Source organism: Eulemur rufifrons, chromosome 18, assembly GCF_041146395.1.
Source record: "Eulemur rufifrons isolate Redbay chromosome 18, OSU_ERuf_1, whole genome shotgun sequence".
Classification (NCBI taxonomy): Eukaryota; Metazoa; Chordata; class Mammalia; order Primates; family Lemuridae; genus Eulemur; species Eulemur rufifrons.
In genome coordinates this window covers 46,929,948-46,953,745 of record NC_091000.1, presented here as the reverse complement: position 1 = coordinate 46,953,745, position 23,798 = coordinate 46,929,948, and the positions used below count along the sequence as shown (strand labels likewise).

The following is a 23,798-nucleotide window of genomic DNA, read 5'->3' as shown; positions in this document are numbered from 1 at the left end:
CAAGAGACATCACAAAGTGTTGGCTGAGGGCAATTAGCCATTCTGGAAGGCCACTTAAGCCCAATGGGTGAGAACAAACCATTTCAGGTCTTACCTCTTCCAGACAATTTTCCCATGACCTTCTATCAAATAACTTATTTCCTAATCACTTTCTAGAATGTAGAAGATAATTCATCTCAGCCAGACTATATTTTCTAAAACCTGATGATGTGGAGTGGTAAATAAAGCCCCAGCCCACAACTTCTATAGTCAGTAAGGGCTCCAGGGTGGCTTCGGTTCAATGAAGCCTGAGCACCAAATTTGCCAGGTACGGCATGGGTCATTGTGACAGAATTTTTTTCCCTACATGGCTTCTCTGATGTTGAACAAGGTATGAAGTTCGGGTGAAGCCTTTTCCACATGCGTCACACTGATAGGGTTTCTCACCAGTGTGGATTTTTTGATGTTCAATAAGGCTTCTGTTCCGAGTGAAACTTCTCTCACACTCATTACATTTATAGGACACGGGAGCTTCGACATTCTCCCACTGGCTTTCCATCCTACCCTGACTTTCCCAGGCCTCCCCACACTCAGGATTCTCAACACTTTTATTGCCGTGGATCCTCTGATGTCTCAGGAGATGTGAATTCCGCCTAAAGGCTTTGCCGCACATGTTGCACTGGTATGGCTTCTCCCCAGTGTGAATTTTATGATGTTCAAGGAGGCTGCAGCTCTGGCTGAAAGTCTTCCCACAGTCATCACACTCGTAGGGCTTCTCCCCAGTGTGGGTTCTCTGGTGTTTGATAAGGTTTGAGCTGTGACTGAAGACCTTACCACATTCTTCACACTCATATGGCTTCTCACCAGTGTGGACTCTCTGATGAATGACAAGGGCAGAGCTCCCGATGAAGGTCTTCCCACAGTCTTCACATTCGTAGGGTTTCTCTCCAGTGTGAATTCGCAAGTGTTTTGTCAGGCCTGAACTCTGAGCAAAACTCTTTCCACATTCATGGCAATAATGCCGCCTCCCCACTGTGGCATTTTTCTGCTTTCTTTGTAACCTGCCCTCCAGGTCACCAGCTTCTGCACATGTAGGAATCTGGGCAGTGTCTTCACCCAGGTGGCACGGTATCTGCCCAGGCTCTTTTTCTGGAAGCTCCTCAGCTGGAGGCAAGTCCCTGATCTTAGCCTGTATTTCACCACCTGAAACAATAAATGGCCGGCAACTGTCAGTTCTGCCCTGCCACAGGGGGAGAACTCTGTCATGAGGACCGTGGAGGCAAGAATCAGAGTCTACAGATGCCCAGGATGAGGATTTGTACAAGAAGAAGGATGGGAATAAAGGGGGAGAACGGGAGTGGTGGGAGGAGGGAGCCCTGAGACTGGGAATGGGGCCATTGGAAGGGTACAAACTGGGAATGGAGGGAGTGGAAGGAAGATGGTGAGGGCCAAGGACTGTGCTGGGGACCCATGTGGCAGCTCTAAGCTCTAAGAACAGTGAGGCAGGGCCATACACCTGGGATGAGATGCTGAAAGGGCCAAGCAGAAGGCGACAGTAAACAGGGCAAATAGAGGACTTCTGAAGCATTCTGCAAGAGACAGCAAAAGTAGAAACTCAGAAACTGGTCCCTGATCAATGACATGGGGAGTTACCTCTAACTGTGCCCCAGGCAGAGCCAGGGTCCCCAAAGAGAACTGGCTTCAGTGCTGGGGGTTCTGAGCTAGAGCCCCCACTGTGCTGCCAACGAGCTATGTGCCCTCAGACAAGCCAGGCAGTCCTCTGCACCCTCAGCTCTGAGGGCAGGGTCTGTAGTTGACGTCTAAGGTCACTTCTAGCTCCCACATTCTGACTCCATGGCCCATTTCCTGAAGAGGCCCCTCAGCTTTCCTCCTCTGTCAGAGCCAGGAACAGGAGGGGACAGGAGGAAATCAACATTTACTGAGCATCTATTATGACCCAGACCTGTACTAGGGCTGTATCTGCTTCATCGCACTTAACCTGACCAGCACACCGGCAGGGCAGAGAAGCAAGCAAGGCCAGAAGGGGTAAGGAGCCGGTCAGGAACAGGCTTTCAGAAATGGTGATTCTGAATCCAAATATAATGGGGCTCAACAGCTCCTAACATCCCACAAGGTTCTAATACACAAAGAATGCCAAGAAACCTTAAGAGAAATTAGTGCCCGTCAGTCTTACCCAGGGAGGCCAGGCTGCCACAGTTCTCCTGCCTTTCATCTCTGTACAGGTTCAGCTGAGATGAATCCTGCTGTGTCCACCCAGGAGAGAGGGTCAGGGCCACATCTTCCATTTTCAGCAACCCCTATAACAATAAGTAAATCCATTGTCTTACCCCAAATCACCCCCAAATCTGGGTACATGCAAAGAATGTACATCACTTGTAAAGGGGCTCTTTAAAAAAGAGCAAGTGTGGCACACCTACACCTACTCAACCCTATCTCTAATAACATCTTTATATACATAAAAAAACCTGTGAAAGGAGAGAAATATACATTAGGACAAGTACTTTCATATAAATGTCCAAATAGTCCAGAAAATGAAAAGGTTTGGAAAACAGGGGCCCATGCAGCAAAGGGAATGAAACTATATCCAAACTTTTCAAAAGATTTGTGGTGTGCTTTGGCAAAGTTGGATAGGGGCTCATTTACATTAATAATTCTTAAAATACAGTGATATCTAGGACTGAGGTGAGAAAAATAAGAAAAAAGTTGATACTACAGAGCCTCAAACAGAGATCTTCAAGCAGGACATGAAAGACTAAGTAAGAAATTAAAATCTAGGTTAAATAAAGATTGTTCAGATTGCAATACAAATGACTTTAGACTAAAAGGACATTCTTTATCTGTCCCTTCAAGTGTAAGTTCTTTGAAGGTAGGGGGCAGGTCTTTATATCCCACACCAATAGCATGGTTTATTATACTGTTAAAAAAAAAAACAAAACACAACATGAACACAAACCACCATCCCAACAAAACCTTCAGTTTGCATTTCCTGAATTGCCCTTGTTGAAGAAAAACACATTGATGAGCGGGCTGGCCAAAGAGATGGGATACAAAAGATCTGAGAAGCACAGAGAACTCTCCAAGGTGGTAGTGAAACAGGAAAACCCTCTTAAGTGGGCACCAAAATGAAGGCAATGATAAGCAACCTTGGGATAGATGAGCAAACTCAGATCCAAGGTGAATCTAGGATGGCAGTGAAGTAGAACTGGGGAGGGAGGGACCCAGTGGACAGCCCAACAGTAGAGAATGAAGAGTGTGGGGTGTTGGGGGAGGGAGAGGGGATCCAGCTCACCTGGGACTCTGGACTAAGCCTGGAAGCCACCACTGCTTCTTCTCTGTAGCGACCTCTCTGGGCAAGCCCAGAAACCTGGAAAACTAAGAAGGAAAGAAGCTCTGGATGAAATCCACCCTGGCATTCAGCCTCCTTGCCTTGTAGAATCCAAGGTCAAAAACTAGGTTAGTAAATTCTTGCCAGGAAGTTTATATAGAATGTATTCCTTTCCAAAATGCCTGATTCCTAACAGCTACAATCCTAAGGCCTAAAGAAATCTGGTGTGCTCTGTAGATATACAAAAACCATGCACAGAATCCTTGGTAGGAGTAGTGAAATGAAAGCAACATAAAAATAAAACTAAGCTTTCCATTTGAAGATCTTTCAGTCTTGAATTTTTACAGGGCTATGGGGAGTAAAGGGGGTTTTTTTGTTTGTTTAAAATGTCTTTAGTAGATCTTAGGGTGCTTTCCACTCTGGGTTTGAAAAACTAAGGGGAGTCAGGTAAGGCTGGGTCCATAAAGGAGGAAATAGGAGTCTGTTTATATGGAACTTGCTCAGATTCAAGAGAGAGGTAGAGGGGAATCTCAGTTTTCCCTATAAGAAGTCAACTTTTCAAGGGGCAAAAAATAAATTGTTTTGGGCTGTAACTCTTTGGATAACATGTCCAAGTATTGTATGTCTTGGGAATTTGCCCATATGTCCACAGCAAATGAGGAACAACCTGGAATACAAAGTAGTTTCCTATCGAGTAATTTTCACCTTATTCTAGTTATAGGTTTTAGAGGGCTTAGAAGATTTATACTCTTCAATGTGCAGCAGTTCTACTATCTCTGGAATGTCTGGGCTGGCTTTACAAATTCTGCCTTATTTTATTCGTAGCACTTAGCAATATCTAAAATTGTATTATTAATTCATTTGCCATCTTCCCTGTTAGAACAGAAGCTCCATCAGAGCAATAATTCTGTCTTACTGATGGCTCTATCCTCAGTGCCTATACCATTGGTTACCATAGATGAGGCCTCCATAAATACATATTAAATGAATGGAAATCACTGTGTTGTTAAAATATCAATAGTTTCCAGACACCAATTTTAATAAAGTCTGATTTACTATGTTCTAGTTTGGTTAGGAAGTTTTCCACCATTGTTTGAAATTTCCCTTTCAGTCTCAGTTTTAAACTAGAATTGATCAATGATGAGCATATAAAGTAACTATAGATGGATCTTTTAGGTAGTCCTTAAATGAAATTAAATGAAGTCCATAGAATTCAAACAGCCCAGAAGATAATACTCACCTCTGTCTTGTAAGAGCTGAGATCCCAGAGATTCATGCTTTAGCAGAGCCTTTATTGGCTGGAATTGGCTACTTTGAGACCCCTGAGCTGGTGTCAACAGTGCGACTTTGCAACACAGCAGTTCCTGGCCCTGGTCACCACCTGGGATCTAGAAGTCATTCATTTATTTTTATTTATCTACCAAACATTTCTATCATGTTTTCTATGTGTGAGTACTTTCCATTTTCCAGGCATTGTTTCCCCAAGAGATTTAAGAAAATTAACTCAATTAACACAGACAACAACCCTATGAGCTATTAATTTGGATTTTTGTTATGGAGAGACTGAGGCACAAAGTTTAAGCAGCTTGCCCACAACACTCAGTTAATAAGTGGCAATGCTGGGATGACAGCTTGAGGCAGAATGACTCCAGGGCCCATGTTCTTAACCATTACCCTATGTTTCCTCATATATACATTTGTGCTTTTATGATAACCCTTTGGAAAATGGTGCTAAGTGCTCAAAGAACACTAATACCTTTTGTTATCTGAAAAAGGAGGATAATAATTTCTAGTTTATGGGGTTTGGGAGATCAGCAAATAAGATCACAGTATGTGAAATTACCTAACACAAGACCTGGCACATAGTATGTCCTCATTACATGCAGGTTTCCTTCAAGACATTTATAGTGAAATTACAGTTTTTCAAGTTACTTTCTCACGTGAGGCTCAGAATTTCCTACATCCTTTATAAAGAATGAAGCCAAGAGACTTGCAATGACCTTTCACTGTTACATGGCTCAGGTTCAATAGATCCAAGGCAAGAACCTTGGTTGCTGGTTTGAAGGCATTGGCCACACGTCTTCTAAGGGTATGTGGACAACGACACAGGATGATGCAAGAAGGAAACAGTTTCATACAACAGGGAAGAAGATGGAGGTGAAAATCAACCCATTTCCTACCTGAAGTTCATAACCAGTGGTCCATGGACTCGAATAGGAAAAAACTACTCTTATTTTGGCTAGCCTCCAAGAGAAATTTAGCATTTCCTTCAGTTATGAATGAAAGCAACAAACCAATGTGGCATAAGCAGCACCCAGGACTTTGTCACCAATAGAAACTGCAGATGCTCATCACATTACAACCAGGCAAATATAGTCAAAGTCATTCACATTTATCACCACTTTGAAATGGCCAGTTATTAGCCCTGTCCCTAGGTCTTATTATTTAGTGCACTGATAAAAAAAAAAAAAAAAAAAAGCACATATATAACTTTCTCGCAAATTCAATACTTTGCTAATTGTACTCAATAATTGAGTTATTTTGTAATCCTGTGTATTTTTCTTTATGTATTTAAAAATACTATAATGAGAAGGGGTCCAGGGACTTCACCTTGCTACCAAAGAGGTTTACGGTACAAAAAGAGATGGAGAACTCCTGGATCTTAAAAGAATGCCCCTCACTTCGATCTTGAGATTTCAGTAAGAAACAGACCACAGCTCTCAGATACTAAACCTGTTCTTTCTACCTGCGGCGTCCGCTCATCCAGCTGCCTCTCCAAATACTCCAACAGCACCACCACCTCCTCCCCGCTCTCTGGATGCTGCTCCCGCACCCAGCCCTGCAGGTTCCCCGGCAGGATGGTCAGTAACTGCTCCAGCACCAGCAGCTCCAGGATCTGCTCCTTGCTGTGCATCTCAGGCCGCAGCCACTGTCGGCAGAGCTCTCGGAGCCGGCTCAGCGCCTCGCGGGGGCCCGGAGCCTCCAGGTATCGGAAGCCTCGGAAGCGTTGGCGGGAGCGTTCGGGGCCCCGAGCGGGGCTACAGGGTGAGCTCGGCTCAGCCGCCGAGGCGGAGGCTTCTTCCTTCTCCACCTTTACGGTCAGGAGCCCCGTCTGCTCTTCTGCGGACTGGGCATCCAGGGCTGCGTTTTTTCTCAGTTCTCTAGCCATCCTGACCCAAGGCCGTACCCGGGCCTCACTCTAGCTGCGACTTATATATCTCCAAAGGATTCTTGAAAGGTGAGAAATCACTATTAGCCAGAAAAACTGCAAGTGGTCCCCTCCTCTCATGCCCAGGGGTCCAGGATACCCGTGAGGCGCAGCTGTAGAGATCTCTTCCACCGTCCGTGCCTTTGCAGCGAGCGTCCTCCTCTGCACTCACCCTCAGTCCCACAATGAATATCCCCAAAGGACGTCCTCGGAGTGAAAGTGATCACGCTCCAGACACAGGAGAAAAGTTGAGGCTGGAGCACAGGAAGCCTCGGTGGGAACCAAAGTCACTTCCTGGGCTCTCTAGGAATCTTCTCTCGGTGGTTGTCCCCGAATTAACCCATTAGCTACCCTATGCTTACCTCCACTCAAGGGAAGGCAGTTATGGGTAGGAGAAAAAAAGGACCACAGACACTGTCTGGATCCTAAGAAATAGGACTAAATCTTTATATTTTGGAAGGATGCTGCTATGGCCCCCACCTCTTTCTGATGTAAAGCTTGCCTAAGCAGCTGGCATAAAATTGACACTAAAATTCAGCTGGAAAGCAGGGGTTCCCCAGGGCCCTCAGAAGGAGGACCTCTAATCTCTCTGAAACATCAAAGAAGCCAAACACATAACTAGGCACTTGCCTGGAGAGAGTAGTGGTCGTCCTCCCCCCATCTGCCACTTTCTTTTCTCCCCTTCACTGGCCAAACTATTTGAAAGGAAGCCCTCCCCATCTTGACTCTAGTCCTCTCCTCCCACCAATCCTTAACACCTTGTAGACAGTAAACTGCCAGCATAGCCAATGCCATTGATTCCTCCCCGACCCCGTAAGTTACCACTTTCTACTTTCCATGGCCTCTTCTCAGGCAAGCAGGCTTATGCTGCTCTCCATTTCCAGAAACTCTCTAGCTCCTGGTTTCAGGGACCCCATTCTCTACTAATTTCTTCCTTCCTGTTTCTTTGAAGCTCCCATTTCCAGTCTAGCACAGTGGTTAGACACAGAGTAATCCTGGCTTTACCACTAACTAGCTGGGTGATCTTGATAAATTACTTAACCTCCCTGTGCCTAACTTTCCCAATCTATAAATGGGGAAATAGATATGGATGTTGTGGGCATTGGTAGTGATTAGATAATAATTGTGAGCACTATTGTGTAAGGTGCTTGGAACAATGCCTAGCATGTAATAAACTGGGCCTACCCAATAATAGAAGAAAGCTCTGAGATTTCTTTGAGCCAGATGGTACCAGATGTCAGGCCATAGTGACTGCAAGTTACGTAGCTGGACTGAAGTGTCAGTAAGCCCTTTCTACCCAGTGGAATGGAGAAGCTTCAAAATGCAAGTTCTGTAGGTTATTAGAGGGGGAAAAAATACCATGTCAGTACTTTCCAGAGTTTTTATTCTTCACTGCATTCCCTCTACAGTTCAAGGGATGACAAAGAAGGGAGAGAACTTAAGAAAATGAGTGGTCCAAAAGGGTACTGTAAATGAAAACCACTACAAAGTATTTTCACAGGAGGTACAAGACACTGTCCATAAAGTATTGTTAGCAAAATAAGTGAACCTGAATCTAATTAAGTTTCTAGATCCCAATAGTTGCGTAAACGTGAGATACAGAAGCAAGTTAAGTTGGCAGTTTTCAAACCCTCTGTCACATTAGAATCACTGGGGAACTTTTGAAACATCCTGATACCTAGGCTGCAACCAAGATCAATTAAATCACAATGTCACAGGATGTGACTGAGGCATAAATAAATTTTAAAATTTCCTAGATGATTCCAATATGCAGGTAAGTTTGAGAATTAAGGAATTAAACGATATTTTTAAAAAAGCAATCCATCAAATTCACAATGTGCGACACTTTATAGGACAGAAGACCAAGGTTCTTCAACACATAAATGGCATTTAAAAAATGCAGGGGAGAAAGGAAAACTGTCATAGATTAAAAGAGATTGAATAGACATATCAACCAAGGGCAATGGTAAACCTTGTTTGGACCCTGATCAGAACAAAACAACTGTAAAAAGACCTATTTGAAACAACTGGGAAAACTGAAACACAATGATATTAAGGAATTATTGTCAAGTTAGCTGTCCTAATGATACTATGGTTATGTTTTTTAAAAATTTTTATTTGTTAGAAATTCGTAACTGAAGTATTTGTCCTTGTTGGTGAACTGATAAAATGTCTGGGGTTTGCTTTAAAATACTCAGAAAGTAAGAGAGAAAGTAACGAAGAAAATGTCCCAAACATGATAATTGCTGAAGTTGGGTGAGAAGCATATGGGGGTTCACTGTAATATTCTTTCTACACTTACATATGTTTGAAGTTTTCCACAGTAATTTTCATTTTAATTAAACAAAATCCTATCTTCCTTCATTCCCATATTATTCATTAGGCGGGGCCAAAGGAGGTAGGGGAGGAGGTGGCAGTCCAGCCCAGGGTGAGTGTGGAGCCCAAGCAGAGTGACGAGAGTGTCCACAGGGGTGGAGGAGGGTGGAGGGTGGAGGAAGGATCTATGGTAGGAAAATTGACACATACATTACTATCATCTATTTCACTGGCCCCATTCCAATTTCACCAACCACAACATTTGAGGCCAACTAAGAGGAGTGAGAAAGCATGGGGAAATTGATTATATGGAGGAAGGATTGATCAAATAAGCAAATACAGTCATTTCTTGGTATTCTTGGGGGATTGGTTGTAGATCCCTCAAGGATACCAAAATCTGAGGATGCACACATCCCTAATATAATGGCAGAGTATAGTACTAAATATTTGCATATAAACTATACCCCATATACTTTAAATCAGCTCTAGATGTACTTATAATACCTAATACAATGTAAATGTTATATATATATTTGTTATGTTGTACTGTTTTTTGTTTGTAATATTTTTTATTGTTGTATTATTATTTTTTATATTTTTTAAAAATATGTTTGATCCATGGTGGTTGAACCCATGGATATGGCAGGCCCACTGTATACTGAAAATATTAGGAGCCAAGTTTCTCACTGTCAGAGAGCTACAAACACGAGAAAGAAAAAAAGCCAAAATGAATTCTGTAGTATTTACTGGATTGGAATTAAAAGTGTTGGCCAGGCTTATATCTGTAATCCTAGCAGAGGCTGAGGCAGGAGAATGGTTTGAGGCCAGGAGTTCAAGACCAACTGGGCAACAGAGTAATACCCCATCTCTACTAAAAATAAAAAAATTTTCTGGGTACAGTGGCATGGGCCTATAATCCCAGCTACTTGGGAGGCTGAGGCAGGAGGATAGCTTGTGCCCAAGAGTATGAGGCTATGCTGAGCTATGATTGTGCCATTGCACTTCAGTCTGGGCAACAGAGCCAAACCACATCTCAAAAAAAAAAAAAAGTGTTAGAGTGAACTCAAGGTTCCACTATCTATAGTTACTTATAGAAATAAATATAGACATAGGTATGCAAGTGTATAGGTGTGTGTATAAACATACACACAAACAACTCACATGATCCCCACATGAACCATGTGTCTCTTGGAGACAATACTCTGAAAAGCTGACAGATTTCCCGTACTGATCAGGGTCCTTCTCCACTGTTAAAAATCTCTCTAGGCCGGGCGCGGTGGCTCACGCCTGTAATCCTAGCTCTCTGGGAGGCCGAGGTGGGCGGATTGTTTGAGCTCAGGAGTTCGAGACCAGCCTGAGCAAGAGCGAGACCCCATCTCTACTAAAAATAGAAAGAAATTATATGGACAGCTAAAAATATATATATAGAAAAAATTAGCCGGGCATGGTGGTGCATGCCTGTAGTCCCAACTACTCGGGAGGCTGAGACAGGAGGATCCCTTGAGCTCAGGAGTTTGAGGTTGCTGTGAGCTAGGCAGATGCCACGGCACTCACTCTAGCCTGGGCAACAAAGTGAGACTCTGTCTCAAAAAAAAAAAAAAAAAAAAAAAATCTCTCTTGCTCCTCCTAAATCAAAGGAGCCAAGGAAAGGGCATCTCCAATTCTTGCAGCAACTGTGAGTTTGAGCATCACAACAAACAACACAATTTGGGAGATGCTCTTCCTTCTTAAGAATATCTTATCTCCCCACCCCTCCCACTCCGATATAGGAAAATACCATTACAAAGAGAACTGACCAAAGACATTAACATCTAAAGAAATGGTAACAAAACCCAGTCAAGACACTAAAGATAATGTGCCCAGTATAAGACTAAATAATAATAGTAATAATTAATAACAGCAAATCTTTACATCATATTACTATATGGCAGGTACTATTTTAGGCACTTTACATATATTAATTCATTTAATCCTCAAGAACATAATCCTCACAACCTCATCTAGTGAGTTAGGTGATATCATTATCTCCATTTACAAAGGAGTAAAATGCAGCACAGAGAGGTTAGCCATTGGCCGAAAGTCACACAAATAGTAACTGGCAGGACCGGAACCAGACAGGCTGCCTCCAAAATCCGGGCTCTTAACCAGTAACACAACAGTAATTTAAAGAGCTTGATACTGATCTTGTCTCCAAGGGAAGCAAAGATTTAAAGGATCCCATATTTTAAGGCCTACATGATCCAAGAATCCCCAGTCTCCTAACAACTTAAGGCACCAACCTCAAGAAGGGAACCTTGATGACAAGGCGCTGATGGCTCATGCCCATAATCCTAGCACTCAGGGAGGCCAAGGCGGGAGGATGGCTTGAGGTCAGGAGTTCAAGACCAGTATGAGCAAGAGTGAGATCCCATCTCTACTAAAAATAGAAAAATTAGCCAGGTGTGGTGGAGCCTGCCTGTAATCCCAGCTACTCAGTAGGCTGAAGCAAAAGGATCGCTTTCGCCCAGTTGTTTGAGGTTGCTATGAGCTAGGCTAACAACATAGTCCTCTAGCCCAGGTGACAGAGTCAGACTGTCTCAAAAAAAAAAAAAAAAAAGAAGGGAACCTTGATGACAACACTGCCCCAGACAAAGGGATACCTCTCCTGAGTCTTTTGCAGAGACCATGGCCTAAAGGCTTCCTGAGAAGAGAGACTTGAGAAAGCTGGTGAGGGAGCCTCCCTCACAGCCAGAGACCCTAAGAACTGTACAACTGGCTAGAGAAGAACAATTGAAGGAGGCACAACCCCACACCTGGAAGCAAGTGCCTAACTGGCATCTCCCATTTACTACATACTGACAAAATGTCTGAAACTAGCAAACCACCTGCTGAGCGGGGCACAGAGGCCACTTCCAGGCCTCTCTAGTCACCTCCCGGACAGATCTGTCATTTGCTGGCTCCCCACCCACCTCTACCTCCCTCCTGTGTTGCTATTTTTTTTTTTTTTTTTTTTTTTTTTGAGGCAGAGTTTCACTCTGTCACCCCAGGTAGAGAGCAATGGTGTCATCATAGCTCACTGCAACCTCGAACTCCTGGGCTCAAGCTATCCTTCTGCCTCAGTGTCCCAAGTAGCTAGGACTACAGGCGCATGCCACCATGCCTGGCTAATCTTTCTATTTTTAGTAGAGACAGAGTCTCACTCTTGCTCAGGCTGGTCTCGAACTCCTAATGGCTTCATGGTTATGAAGAAAAATGTCCTTTTTTTTAGGCATTCATTATTGAATTATTTAGAGGTGAAGAATCATAATGTCTGCAATTTTCTTTCAATTGAGTACAAAACAAAATCTTAAAAATTAGTACTCTAGGTAAAGGCAATATGGATATTTACTCAACTTTTCTGTAGATTTGAAAGTTTTTAAAATAAAAATTTGGGGAAAAATGGAAAACAATTTTAAAAAATTTTGAGAAAGATAGTAAAACATTACCTATGAAAGCAATTTCCTTTTTAGCATTCAATATCTAGTGCTTTTCTTAATGACTAAAATACATTGTTATTTCAAAAATTTACCTATACTCAAAGTTCTTCAAATATATTTCTGTGTTCTATACTAATGAATATTTGCTCATCTATAAATAAAATTTAGAAAATGAAAGGCCATCCCCCCATAAAAAGGTATGGTTAGGCATTTATTTTTATTCCTATAAGCACATGCTTTGCACCACTGTTTTTCTGCTAAGTCAGGGTTCAGCACACTACTGCCTACAGACCAAAATTGGCTGGCTTCCTGTTTTTGTATGGCCTGAGGGAGGAATGGTTTTTATATTTTTAAATGGCTGGGCAAAAAAAAAAAAAAAATTAAAAGAATAATAAAATTTAGTGATATGAAAATTATATGAAATTCAATTTAGTGTCTATAAATAAAGTTTTATTGGAATACTGCCATATTTGTTCATTTACATATTGCCTATGGCTGCTTTTGCCCTAGAAGGGTAGATCCCCTGTTTAGCAAAATGTTATTTACCCAGAAAAGAATTTCATTCTTCTCATTAGATCTGTATTACAAAATATTGTACTCATTTATTATAATTTGAATAAGATGATTATATTCAATTAAAAAGTATGGAAATCTTTTTTCTTTTGTTATTAGTACATACATAGTATTCTCAATTTTGCCTCTTTGCCCACAAAGCCTGAAATATTTACTATTGGCCTTTTACAGAAAACGTTTGCCAACCCCTGTTCTAAATCATAGCTTTCCTAAAGATCAAAAATATATTCTAAACTTCATTTTCTGTGTACCTCTGAAAAAGGTATTCCATCAATCAATTTGTTAATATTTGAAATCTCCATCAGGTACTTACTGGCTTAATTTTAAGTTATATCAAGTAACACATATCCATTTCATTGACCTATCAAGTAGCTTATAACTCCAAAATAAAATTTACTTACAGAGAATCTATAGTACTTACCTATCTGTTGTGATATTTTCACTATACATGTGACCATTCATGTATAATACTCCTCCCTGTTTGCCAGTTCCTAAATTAGTATGGTTTATGGTATGGCACTGTTAATGGAAAAAAAACCCAAACTCTGTAAAATAATTTACAGGAGTTTATTCAGAGCCAGATGTGTGTGACTGGCCTGGAGCATCTGACCTCAAGAGGTCTTGAGAAAATGTGCTGGCAGTGGCCAATGTTCAAGGCATATATTGGTTTGGCCTGAAAAGGTGGGACATCTCAAGTGGGGGAGAGTGGTTGCAGGTTATAGGTGGATTTAAAGAGTCATTGATTTGTAATTGGTTAAAGAAATAAAGCTTTGTCTAAAAGTTTGGAATGTTTTAACTTAAGATAAGGATGTCTGTTAATCAGAGATAAGTCACAGGGATATTTATCAAAACTCAAGTGGCCTGTTAAATAAACTGATGGCCTGTAGAGGTGTTTTAAGCTTTGTCTTGCATAGCCTTAGGCCTGTTAATTAGTATCTTACTGTTATAGAGACTATCTCCAAAAAAGGATTGGGGAGGTGGGCATGATGAGGGGTGTCTGACCCCCCCCCCTTTCTCATGGCCAGCAACTCAGCTTTAGGGTTTTTGGGGGGTCCTCTTGGCCAAGAGGGTATCACCAAAAGCTCAGCACTTGTCCCCATGGCCACATCAGAAGAATGAGGAAAAGTGGTTTGAAGAGAAGGAAAGAGAAGTTTATTAATTTGCTGGCAAATTAGACTGGCAGACTCCCATCTTAAAATAGCAATGTCCTGTAGAATACAGAGCTTTTAAAGCAGAAGTTTTCACCTCCAGGCTATAGCTGTTCAACTATAGTTGATGGTTCTGATTCATCACATCTTTTGCTAAAATAATCTCCTGACCTCCACCCTGCACCCAGGAAATTCCCTTGAGCCATCTCCTCTGGTAGGAAGAACAGAGGATACTCCCCTGCCGCTCCCAACCACTGGCCTGAGGTAGGGATGCAGGTTTTAATTCCCAAAAGGAGTGGGGGAGGTTTTAGAGAGACAGAAAACATTTTTACCCCTTTTCAGGCCATTCCCCCTGTTACAAGGGGGGGTCCATTCAGTTGGCTAGGAGGGGTTAAGATTTTATTTTAGTTCAGAGCACCAATCCTTCTCTCTTTCATCATATTACTAAAATTCCATTTAGAGCAAATGATACAATTTGGTCTTACTCAATTTAATTTCCCCATTTTATTGGTCAGAGTCCTAACATCAGGAAGGCATCATTCTTAAGTTTTGACTTGGCTGTCCACTAACTGAGCAGGTCAACTTACCTAGAGAGAACCAAGATGATGGTAATGCCAATGTACATATTACGATCAGGGTGAAGTGATCTTCCCAAAATGTTTGCCACTTCAGAGAGTGAGATCTAAAGTGTGTTCAGAAGTTCCCAAACTACAAAGTTTCTTAAGAAATGTCCCTATAGTAGGGAGGCATCAACAAGACTGAGTTGGATACTTCCATGTGTTTCTGGAGTAGAAAAGCCTGTGAATTTAAGAATTAAAATCATGATTCTGTCCTCACTTGGCTCACAGGCTGAGCTCAAACTGATTCCAAAATAAGTTCTGGTTCTTGCTTCCAGCAGGAACAAGCAGGGTTGGGAAGTCATTAATTAAACGTATTTCGGCCATAAAGATGGCAGACAAGTTCCCTTTAAAGGGGTAAAAGGAAGAGCGTTGGTAGTAAGGCTCCTCCACCAAGGTGTAAAGAGGGCGTAAGTGAGAATGGGAGAAAAGACGGGTGAGTAGCAAGGCCGTAAAAGGTGAAAATCTAAGCACGAGAAAGGGAATGTTTCAACAGTAAAGGCAATCGTTGCTGCGAATTCCTCTTTTCATGTTCCGACACGGCTCAAGCTGCGTAATGATAAGTCCTAAAATCAAGCGCGCCCACATCCCTTATCCCCTTCTGACAAGACCTCTCCATGCAGCCTCCGCCGGCGCGGCCGCCTCACAACCCACGCGCGAATTTGTTCTCGCGCTGGCAACCAGCAGGAAGCGGAAGCTGTGCGTTTCCAGTGCGCCTGCGTAAGCGGGAACCGCTGACCTGTTTCGGTGTCTGTGGTAACCGCCCTGCGTTGACGGTTTGAAGCGCCGCTCATGGCTCCAGTATCCCGGCCCCGCTATGCCGAGGACACCCTGGGCTCTCGGAGACGACGACGGAGCTCGTCTGGGAGCCCGCCATCCACTCAGTCCACACGCTCGCCCTGGGGCGGCCGTTCCCGCTCTCACTCCCGCTGCCTTGAGGGCTTCAGGCCTCCGTGGAGTGAGTCGGGCGTGGGCACTTCCTGCCCTGTTAGCCTCTCTGGGTCTCGAGAGCCGCCCCCAGGGCTCCGCAACTATGCCTTCTCGTCCTCTTCCATCTCCTATGGCGAATATCGCTACCATCACCACAGCTGTCCGGGTAACCGGCAGCGGGTAGAAGACTATGAGAAGGAGAAGGAGGAGAGCTACCGCCAGAGGAGGCTGAAGGAGAGAGAGAGGATTGGGGAGTTGGGAGCGCCTGAGGTGTGGGGGTTGTCTCCAAAGTTTCCTGAGCCAGATTCTGATGAACATACCCCAGTTGAGGATGAAGAGGTAAAGAATGAGAAGAGCAGTTCAGATTCTAGCTTTGAAGAAAAAAGGAAAAAGAAGACCAGTCGTTCAAAAAACAAGAAAAAAAGAAAGAATAAGTCATCTAAGAGAAAACATAGGAAGTATTCTGAAAATAGTGACAGTGATTCAGACTCTGACATGAATTCTAACTCTGATGATGATAAAAAGAGAGTAAAAAAAGCCAAGAAGAAAGAGAAGAAAAAGAAACGCAGAGCAAAAAAACTCAAGAAAAAGAATAGGAAGACTAAAAAAGAATCCAGTGACTCAAGCTGTAAATACTCAGAAGAGGAGTTTCCAGAAGATAACTGGATTGAGCAGTCAAAGATTGCAGATACCATGGATTTAATAGGTCCAGAAGCACCTATAATACATACCTCTCAAGATCAGAAACCTTTGAACTATGGTCATGCTCTGCTCCCAGGTGAAGGTGCAGCAATGGCTGAGTATGTAAAGGCTGGAAAACGTATCCCACGAAGAGGTGAAATTGGATTGACAAGTGAAGAGATTGCGTCATTTGAATGCTCAGGTTATGTCATGAGTGGCAGCAGGCATCGGAGAATGGAGGCTGTACGGCTGCGTAAGGAGAACCAGATCTACAGTGCCGATGAGAAGAGAGCCCTTGCATCCTTTAACCAAGAAGAGAGACGAAAGAGAGAAAATAAGATTTTAGCCAGTTTCCGAGAAATGGTGTACAGAAAGACAAAAGGGAAAGATGACAAGTAAGGATTTGTTTGTTACCAGCAGGACTTTTAACAACAAAAGTCTTGTATGACCAAAAGTATCAAAAGGCTTTCCAGTGCTACTATACCTACAATGTTAATAAGTCCCTCAGGAAAAAAGCTGCATTTTGAGATATCTTTAGCAATTTATGTTTTCTTTTAACTTTAAAAAGTAGTATGTGCACATGGTTTAAAAAAATTCAAACATTACAGAAGGAGAGTTAGTAACAAGTGAATCTTTCACCCCATTCCCTGACTCTTCTCCCCAAAGAAATCCCTTTTTTCATGCCTTCTATGTCTGTCCATAAGTTATGAGTGTATACAAGAGTATATGTTGCAGGATAACTTTAGAGCTATTAAAGTTTTTTTCTCTTGCTCTGACATTTTTGTCTCTTGGAGGGCTTCATTGCCTCGTAGAATGGAGCCATTCATTTGCCCCAGGGAGTACCAAAAGAACCCCACAAAGAAGAAAGGATTCAATTGAGTGTATACTTCTGGTTGCAGTTAGCTGACTGGGTTAGAAAATAGAGGAGATAGGCTGGACATGGTGGCTCATGCCTTTAATCCTAGCACTCTGGGAGGCCAAGACGGGAAAATTGCTTGATCTCAGGAGTTTGAGACCAGCCTGAGCAAGAGCAAAACCCTCTGTCTACTAAAAATAGAAAAGTTAGCTTGGCGTCCTAGTGCACACCTGTAGTCCCAGCTACTTGGGAGGCTGAGGCAGGAGGATTGCTTGAACCCAGGAGTTTGAGGTTGCAGTGAGCTATGGTGACGCCACTGTACTCTACCTGGGACAACGGAGCAAGACTCTGTCCCCCCAGCCCCCGAAAAAGGAGAAAGAAAATAGAGGAAATATACTAGCTCTTATAACTGAAAAGTCTAGAAGGAGGATGAGTTTTCTGCATGGCTTTAATTGGACTTTGGCTTCTTTCTCCACCTTCCTTTTGCATGGATCATTTTCCTCAGGCTGGTTCCCTTATATAACAAAAGGGCTGCTAAAACTCCTAAGTTTGGTTACGTTTTTCCTGGTCCAAATCAGAAAGAACATTTCTGATTTGGCATTCTAAATGAGAATCAAGATTCACCTCAACTGGATAAGTTTAGATCACCTACTCATTCAAAACAAGTGCTGTTGCCTGGGAAATAGAATGGCCTATTCCTGGAGCTGTAGGTATGGTCAGTTTATGGGCTATATGGGGAAGGAATGGATATGTGAATGAAAATCAGGGTAATGTTGAGCAGGGGGGATAGACAACCAGCAAATGCCAGCTGGGCAAGGTGGCTCTTGCTTGTAATCCCAGCTACTTGGGAAGCTTGAGTCCAGGAGTTGAAGACAGCCAACATACACACTACAGTTTGCAATGATTTTTGTATTTTTTAAGCTACAGCTCCTAGAATGAAAGTTTGAATGATTTTTTTTTTAAATGGAATAGAGAGTACCTGTGCTGAAAGTAAAATTTTTTTTGAAGAAAAGTTTGGCTTTGACTTACTAGAAGCCAAATCCTGATTGAAGAGAACATAGAGTTTATTCATAAAAAGAGATAAAAAAGAAAAGATGAAGATCCAGGATGCATGAGTGGATTAGGGCCACCTGCACAGGAGAGTTAGCATTGAGAAACTGGCTAGCACCAGTCTTGGGGAGTGTCATTGGTGTTGAACTAAGGTTAACCCTCTTTTCAAAATTCAAAACACTGGTAAGTCCCACAGCGCTGAAGGTGAGAGGGTGGGGTTCTAGAATCTGGCAGGGCAGTGGGATGTGGAAGGGCACTGTTACCCCCCAGTATGTGGCATGGTTGACACTGGACCACACCAGCTTGGTATTTTCTCCAAAGGGGTTTGGGGAAGATTGGTGATAGCCATGCTGTTACATATGCATATTTCCATTTTTAGAAACCATGCCATACTGTACACATGAATCGACACCTTGCTTTTTTCACTTGACAGAAATGTTTTATATCAACACATATAAATTTACCTCATTCTTTGTTGTAATCTCTATAGTATTCTATTATATGGAAGGACCATATTTTGTTGAATGTTTAAGATGTTTTCCCATATTTTGCTATCATCAACACAGTACCGTAGTTTAAATCTTTGTGGATTTGTGACAGTATATCCGTAGCATATACATCTAAAATTAGCATTATTGGGTCAAAAAGAATCCTTGGAGTCATCTAGAAATGCTAACCTCTAAGTAAAATTATTGTATCAAAGGGAAAATATTTATTAGGTGCTTTCTATGTGCTAGGTACTATGGCAGTTAATGTGGATAAACAAGAAACAAGTTAGGCTTGATCCCTGCCATTATAGAATTTTACATTTTATTGGAGGAGACAGACTTACAAAAGTTAACAGATAAATAGTTACAAACTGCAGTATGATATGAAGAAAATGAGCAACTAGAGATAGTAATGAGGGGACTTTTTTGATAGGGTGGTCAAGGAAAGTCTAAGAATGTCACATTTAAGCTCTATGTACTTTTAAGTTTTAATAGATATTGCAACACTGCCTTCTATGTTTACATACTCACTGACATCATCATCAATATTGTACTTTCAAACTTTTGGTCTTTGCCAATCTAATAGGTGAAAAATGGCATTTCATTTTTCGATTTTATTTTCATATATTTAATTAAGAGTAAAACAGAGCATCTGGGCCAGCCTTAGTGGATCACGCCTATAGTCCTAGCTACTCAGGAGGCTGAGGTGGGAGGATTGCCTGAGCCCAGGAGTTCAGGGTTACATTGAACTATGATGGTGCCACCACATTCCAGCCTGGGTGACACAGCAAGACCTTGTCTCTTAAAAATAAATAAAAATAAATTTTAAAAATGTCTTTAAAAGCATCTTTTAATGTATGTATTTATGAGTCTTTTGTAATTCTTTTGTTTGGGTGTGAACTATCCACATTATAACCTTTGTCCATTCCCCTATAGAGTTATTGGTCTTTTTCTTACTGATAATAAAAACTCTTTAAATAATAAATAAATTAGGTTTCTATCTCATATTTTGCAAATATTTCTCCCTGTTATTTGCCTTTTGATTGTTTTTCTTTTGGGGAGACACTTGATCATATCACCCTTAAGGCCTAAAAAGATTCCCTAACTCTAGCCAAACAAATATCTTTGTCTTTCTCACTTGGGAAAAAAAAGCAGCTGAGAAACTATGACTTCTAAGTAAGCCAAGGCAAGACTGGTGAACTTCTTTTCCAAAAATATCAAGTACAATACAACAAATATGCCTCTAATGCCTATAGCAGAATACTTGTGACAGCTCTTTTGCTGTAGTTATGCTTAACTTGCCATTTAATGTTGCTTCTAGAGACAGACCTGGCTGGTAAATCTGCCTTAAAAGAGATTTTTTTTTTTTTGAGACAGAGTGTCGCTTTGTTGCCTGCATTAGAGTGAGTGCCATGGCATCAGCCTAGCTCACAACAACCTCAAACTCCTGGGCTTAAGCGATCCTCCTGTCTCAGCCTCCCGAGTAGCTGGGACTACAGGCATGCACCACCATGCCTGGCTAATTTTTTCTGTATATATTTTAGTTGGCCAGATGATTTCTTTCTATTTTTTTAGTAGAGACAGAGTCTCGCTCTTGCTCAGGTTGGTCTTGAACTTCTGACCTCGAGCGATCCACCTGCCTCGGCCTCCCAGAGTGCTAAGATTACAGGCGTGAGCCACCGTGACCGGCCTTAAAAGAGATTTTGAGGGTTGGAATTTGATTGCAGATTACTTTTGTCTCAGGGGAGATAATAAAAAAAGAACAACTTTTCCTTTGAAATAGTTTTACCCAGACTATGTGGTTATGGGTTGTGGAATAGAAGAAAAACATCACAACAAAAATTTTGTGTTATATTTAGGTTTCAAGAAACCATTAGGGAGATGGATTTGAGGCACCTTCTCCTGTTCTCCCAAGAAGATAATTTTCATATTAAAAATTCCTTTCCTCCTTGGCAAAAAAGAAAAAAGTAACCATTAGAATCACTTTATTATTTAACTCTGCTCAAACAGGAAGTTGAGCAGATCAAATAACTTGTCTTAACCATCAGAGTTACATTGAGTTTTATTCAGTGCTGACAAAAAGCCCAAGAAAGCAAACTAGTGAAGGTACTGCTGATTAATTTACAGTTGATAAATTTTATGGAACACCATAAATTTTCTCATGGGCTATTATATTAAAGACTTTAAAGAATTATCTAAAATACTTGGAAGGCTGAAGCAGAAGGATTGCTTGAGCCCAGGAGTTTGAGGTTGCTGTGAGCTAGGCTGACACCACGGCACTCTAGCCCAGGAAATAGATTGAGACTCTGTCTCAAAAAAAAAAAAAAAAAAAATTATCTAAAATAGTGCTTCATGAGGCAAGAGAGTCACTTGAGGCCAGGTGTTCAAGCCTGGACAACATAGTGAGATGAGACCCTCTCTTTAAAAAACAAAAATTAGCCAGGAGTGCTGGCATATGGCTGTAGTCCCAGCTACTTGGGAGGCTGAGGCAGGAGGATCACTCGTGCTCAGGAGTTGGTGGCTGTAGTGAGCTATAATCATGCCACTACACTCCAGCCTAGGTGACAGAGTGAGACCTCAAGTCTAAATAAAAATAAAAATAAAATATAAAATAATTAAATAAAATTGAAAGTAATGCTTCACAAAATGTAAAAATTCCCTACTGGCAGAAGGGGTCTTAATGGGTATTTCATTATATATATGTGTGTGTGTGTATATATACATATATATTTTTAAGTTCTGTAGCACAAGGGAAGGTATTTCTTATTCTTAACTATATCAGTAATTTAGGGAGTAAGAAATCAATAGGTTTAGCAAAATTGCTGTCTTTTTATTCTTAGTCTAACAAATTCAGCTAGATTTTTGTGGGAGGTACTTCTGAGATTTCACCATCAAATATAAGGGAAGCATTCAGTGTATTTGAGATATATTTATTTTTGCCTTATAAAGAAAGTATCCATCTATTTCTTTTTTTGTTAGGAGTTTCCCCTTTTAATCAGAAATGCATCTTGAGTTTTATTAAATGACTTTGTAGCATTTGTGAAGATCATATGGTTCCTCTTTACTAGCCTATTAATACGATGACTTAAAAGTTATAGGTTTCCCAGTATTAAGCTATACGTTAAGTTTATTAGATTCATTTGTAGGTTTTGATTGTTTAGAATGATTACTGGGCCGGGCGCGGTGGCTCACGCCTGTAATCCTAGCACTCTGGGAGGCCGAGGTGGGCGGATCGTTTGAGCTCAGGAGTTCGAGACCAGCCTGAGCAAGAGCGAGACCCCATCTCTACTAAAAATAGAAAGAAATTATATGGACAGCTAAAAATATATAGAGAAAAAATTAGCCGGGCATGGTGGCGCATGCCTGTAGTCCCAGCTACTTGGGAGGCTGAGACAGGAGGATCGCTTGAGCTCAGGAGTTTGAGGTTGCTGTGAGCTAGGCTGACGCCACGGCACTCACTCTAGCCTGGGCAACAGAGTGAGACTCTGTCTCAAAAAAAAAAATAAAAATAAAAAAAATAAAAATAAAATAGAATGATTACTGGTCACATAATATTCTATTTAAAAATTCAGAGTAGAGAATGAGACCGTGCTGTGTGAGTGGAAGCAGAAAGAAGAGCAGGAAGCATGATAACAAAAAGATAAGAACTGTAAATCTATGCTACAACCTAGTGCATAGTGGCATGACTTCCAGTGCAATAGTGCCTCTGCTGATGATATATATGGAAAAGACAGTTTTTATCTTGAATATCCTATGACTGGACCTGATGAAAACATAATCACTGTAGTTTACAAAGATAAGTATAATCCTGTGAAATGAAAACCTCAGGTTTGAAAATTGATTTGTATTAGCAATATGTAGTCTGTCCTGGTAAAAATGGTTATTTTCAGTTATTCTCACCTTATCTACCCCTGCCCTTCTCAAAAGATACAGACTATTTAAATTAAAAACACACACCTTGAAGTTTTAAAAAATTCTTTGTTTTAGCTACTTTAAGGGTTTTGATTTTCATGGAATATCCAATGCAATGTCAACAATCTCAGCCTTGATAATAGGAGTGATGAATTTAAGAAGCTAGCCATGGTAGGAAGTTTTAGAGGGGGGTATATCAATTAGGGTATGATATTTACTTCCTTTTTAAATTAAATTCTATTTATGTTTATCCCTTATATAATTTTGAAAAATAAGCCCTTCCTTAGAGATAAAAAAGTTAAATCAGATGTACAAGTTTTCCCTTCAAGAAAGAATACTAATTTCTAATTAGTGAAATATTTATGTCGACTGGATTTGTTAGCCTAATGGAAAGTTTTAAATATATTTAACTTTTACTTTGAAAAGATATTTTCTGACATCCAAGGAGAAAAGATAACTTGTGATAATGACACTGGTTGTTTTTTCTTTTCTGTTATTTTTTTTTTTTTTCTTTTGAGACAGAGTCTCACTCTGTTGCCCAGGCTGGAGTGAGTGCCGTGGCATCAGCCTAGCTCACAGCAACCTCAAACTGCTGAGCTCAAGCGATCCTCCTGTCTCAGCCTCCCGAGGAGCTGGGACTACAGGCATGCGCCACCATGCCCGGCTAATTTTTTTCTATATATATTTTTAGCTGTCCATATAATTTCTTTCTATTTTTAGTAGAGATTGGGTCTCACTCTTGCTCAGGCTGGTCTCCAACTCCTGAGCTCAAACGATCCGCCCACCTCGGCCTCCCAGAGTGCTAGGATTACAGGCGTGAGCCACCGCGCCCGGCCTCTTTTCTGTTATGATAGTTTCAATGCTTGAAGTACTAAATAGTACATTGTCATAGTACAATGGTTTGTATATTTAATATTTCAAAACTTTTATCAACTGATCGATTAAACAGAAAAGTTTGTTCAGATTTTTAAAAGGGTTTATTTTATTCAAAGACTGTAGAAACAGTTTGTGATAAGGTGGGCAAGAGAGAGAGTACTTCGGTTCTCTGCTGTAAAGTGCTTTGATAGTTGCCCTCCTTCCCCCAAAACATACATTCATTGATTATTTTCTCCCACGGTAATAGACAGATTTAATTTCTTATTACCATAAACCAAATATATATCCATTGTTCAATTTAATCTTCAAAATACTTTGACACTTATTTTTGCCATTGTGTTTGATATTTTTTAAATTGGGAAG

At 41.3% G+C, this 23,798-nt stretch overlaps 2 protein-coding genes across 2 annotated transcripts; one reads left to right on the top strand and one right to left on the bottom strand.

The window, feature by feature from the left end:
• Positions 1-319: 319 nt before the first annotated feature.
• On the bottom strand, positions 320-6,511 carry LOC138398845 (zinc finger protein with KRAB and SCAN domains 4). The gene is made up of 5 exons (XM_069493297.1): positions 6,072-6,511; positions 4,566-4,713; positions 3,290-3,372; positions 2,174-2,297; positions 320-1,182 (listed from the first exon to the last, which is right to left on the bottom strand). The coding sequence occupies exons 1-5, from the start codon at positions 6,492-6,494 to the stop codon at positions 320-322; spliced, it is 1,641 nt and encodes a 546-aa protein (XP_069349398.1). The 5' UTR covers positions 6,495-6,511.
• Positions 6,512-15,434: 8,923 nt separating this feature from the next.
• On the top strand, positions 15,435-16,652 carry NKAPL (NFKB activating protein like). The gene has a single exon (XM_069493462.1). It carries the CDS (start codon positions 15,435-15,437, stop codon positions 16,650-16,652), a length of 1,218 nt encoding a protein of 405 aa, XP_069349563.1.
• Positions 16,653-23,798: the final 7,146 nt, after the last annotated feature.